The 2,500-nt window shown below is 48.5% G+C and overlaps 1 protein-coding gene across 2 annotated transcripts in view; it reads left to right on the top strand.

Moving 5' to 3' along the window:
- Nucleotides 1-2,500, top strand: part of mgat4b (alpha-1,3-mannosyl-glycoprotein 4-beta-N-acetylglucosaminyltransferase B) — a 48,337-nt gene that overhangs the window by 25,056 nt on the left and 20,781 nt on the right. For both annotated transcript variants that reach the window (XM_086222394.1, XM_086222393.1), the window contains one exon: nt 497-630. In XM_086222394.1, coding sequence (XP_086078520.1) covers nt 497-630 — 134 coding nt within the window. The remainder of the gene's footprint in view (nt 1-496; nt 631-2,500) is intronic.

Here is a 2,500-nt window from a genome sequence, read left to right as displayed (position 1 = left end):
TTCCCAGTGTGTGTGAGTGTGTGTGTGTGTGTGTGTGTGTGTGTGTGTGTGTGTGTGTGTGTGTGTGAGTGAGTGAGGGTGTGTGTGTGTGTGTGTGTGTGTAAAATTTTTGAGAAAACCTTTATTCATTGGTGATGGCTACAGCTACTCATGCTAGTGTGCTAGCATCCTCTGTGTTTGACCTCCCACTATCTGATCATGGCCAGGTCTTGTCAGCTTTTACACCTTACAGGTGAATGGCCTGCAGGAACAGAACCAGACCCAACTGGACCAAACTGAATTGTATTTGAAATGAACTTCAAATAATGACATCATGCTGGTATTTGGACAGAGTATGAATCTATGTTCTGTCAGGTCCGTCCTCATGACCACAAACTGAGGAGTTAAAATGCTGGTTTTCTGCCTGGAGTTCTGATCCAATTTCCATGTGGACAGACGGAATCCCAGAATCCTCCTCCAAATGTTGCCTCATCACCTGCTTGTTGTCTGTGTGCAGTCTCCATCGTGATGGGGGTTCCCAGCGTGAAGCGGGAGGTCCACTCCTACCTGACCGACACGCTCAGCTCTCTGATGTCAGAGCTCAGCGCCGCCGAGAAGGACGACTGCGTCATTGTTGTCCTCATTGCTGAGGTCAGTGTGTGTGTGTGTGTGTGTGTGTGTGTGTGTGTGTGTGTATAATTAACCGTCCATTTATGTGTGTGCCTTGTTGCGTGCTCTAAAGGTCAACACAGCGCTAATGTCACTGACTGTCAGTGTTTAGCAGCTGCGCTAATGCTAACATCAAAGTGCTGCAGGGGGGTAAAAGAGAGAGAGAGAGAGAGAGAGAGAGAGAGAGAGTGTGTGTGTGTGTGTGTGTGTGTGTGTGTGTGTGTGTGTGTGTGTGCAGTGAGACATTCAGCTGTGAAATTATTCACTGTCATCTGCATAATATCAGTGTGTGATGAAGGTCAGACTTGGCGCCGCAGCAGCGATTCCTGTGTTTAGTGTTTCAACTCCTGCGCCCGCCCGACGGCGCCGCGCTCACCGATGCTGCTGAGATGTCTCAAAGATGTTTAAATGAAAATGTTGCTGCTGGAGTTTTTAACCAACAAGCAGCTGGGACAAGTGAGTCAAAGCTGAAGACCCAAAATACAAATGAAGACGGCGAAACTCTTTTAAGTGATCAGCAGGAAGCGTCTCCGGCTGCCGCTGGACCTCAAACGCCAACAAAATGGGTTCAGTCAGAATCAGGAAACTGGAACAGGAAGAGACTGATAACATCACGGTCACCCGAGACAGGAAGCCAGGAAGCACATGGCAGGAAATGAATCGATATACATACATAACTGCTACTATCTACATAACTCTGCTGGTGTGGTTTCAGTCAAATGTCTGACACCATGAAATGATGACGTGATGGCACCTTGTCTCCCAAAGGTTAAAGGTCAATTGTGGCATCATGATTTTCATGTAAAAATCCTTTTGGACCATTATTCAACGTCACAACTGGGGAGTGGGATTGGACGCTGGATTCATGGCAGGAATGTTGTTTCGAGAGGAAAAACAAAGTCAATTTTCTCACTGTTCAAGTTGAAAAAGTTTGACCCACGTGAGGAATTGTGGGTCGGCTCCTGGAGCTCACCTGAACCAAACTGCACTCAGAAAACCAGCATTTTAAAAGTTGATAGCTTGTTTGTGTCCACCAAAGTGCAGCGTAACTCGTCAGCTGGCAGGTCGACGAGGGGACGTCGGCTTCCTTTGTTCTTGTCGTCGTGAGCTGACAGGTTTTTAGCTTTGAGCGAATCCCAGCATTCGTCACTGAGACTTTCGTCATCCTATTACATTTGAGGAGGGGCGGGACAAATACCACAGACACAAACCGGGTCACGTCCTGCGCGAACGAGTGCAGAGCTCAGAGGAGGACTTCTGCCAGATGAGAGTTCTAGGCAAGATGCTAAGGCTGAATGTTGTACTGACGTCCTGTCCCATAGCAACTGCCTTGGTTGCTATGGGACAGGACGTCTACGGCTGGACCAGATGGACCAGAGACTGAGAGGAAGTTGCAGCTGTAGGAACTGCAGATGAGAAACTCCTCCTCCTCTTCATCAGACCTCCTCCTTGGTCTGCCGACAGAATCCTGGGTTTGGACAGCCTGGTCCATCGCTGCTGAGGAAGAATATTTGTCTTCTGTTCAGACATGAGATGAGATAAACCTTTGGTCGTCCCTCAGTGGGGAAATTGGCACTGTTACAGCAGCAGAAACAGAGAAGAAGCAGCAGAAAACGTACAGAGCAGTAAATAGAATACACTCTCATAAACTACAGTAAACTGTTATAAACTGCAGTGAACTATAATACACGGGCAGACGAGCAGCTTCAGGACAAAGATCTGTCTGTCTGTCCGTCTGCTCCTCGTTAGCTCTGCGCTAAGCTCGACAGGCTGCTGGAAGCCTGTGTGACTTCGCCGTGACCTCACTGCCTGAGAGCCCTCAGATTATTGGGGGCCCCCTGGGGAGCCACAT

Source organism: Aulostomus chinensis, chromosome 13, assembly GCF_037954235.1.
Source record: "Aulostomus chinensis isolate RoL2024-O1b breed Wild chromosome 13, RoL_Achi_v1.0, whole genome shotgun sequence".
Lineage (NCBI taxonomy): Eukaryota > Metazoa > Chordata > Actinopteri > Syngnathiformes > Aulostomidae > Aulostomus > Aulostomus chinensis.
Note: the sequence above shows the minus strand (reverse complement) of the source record. Positions and strands in the feature narration are given on the sequence as shown.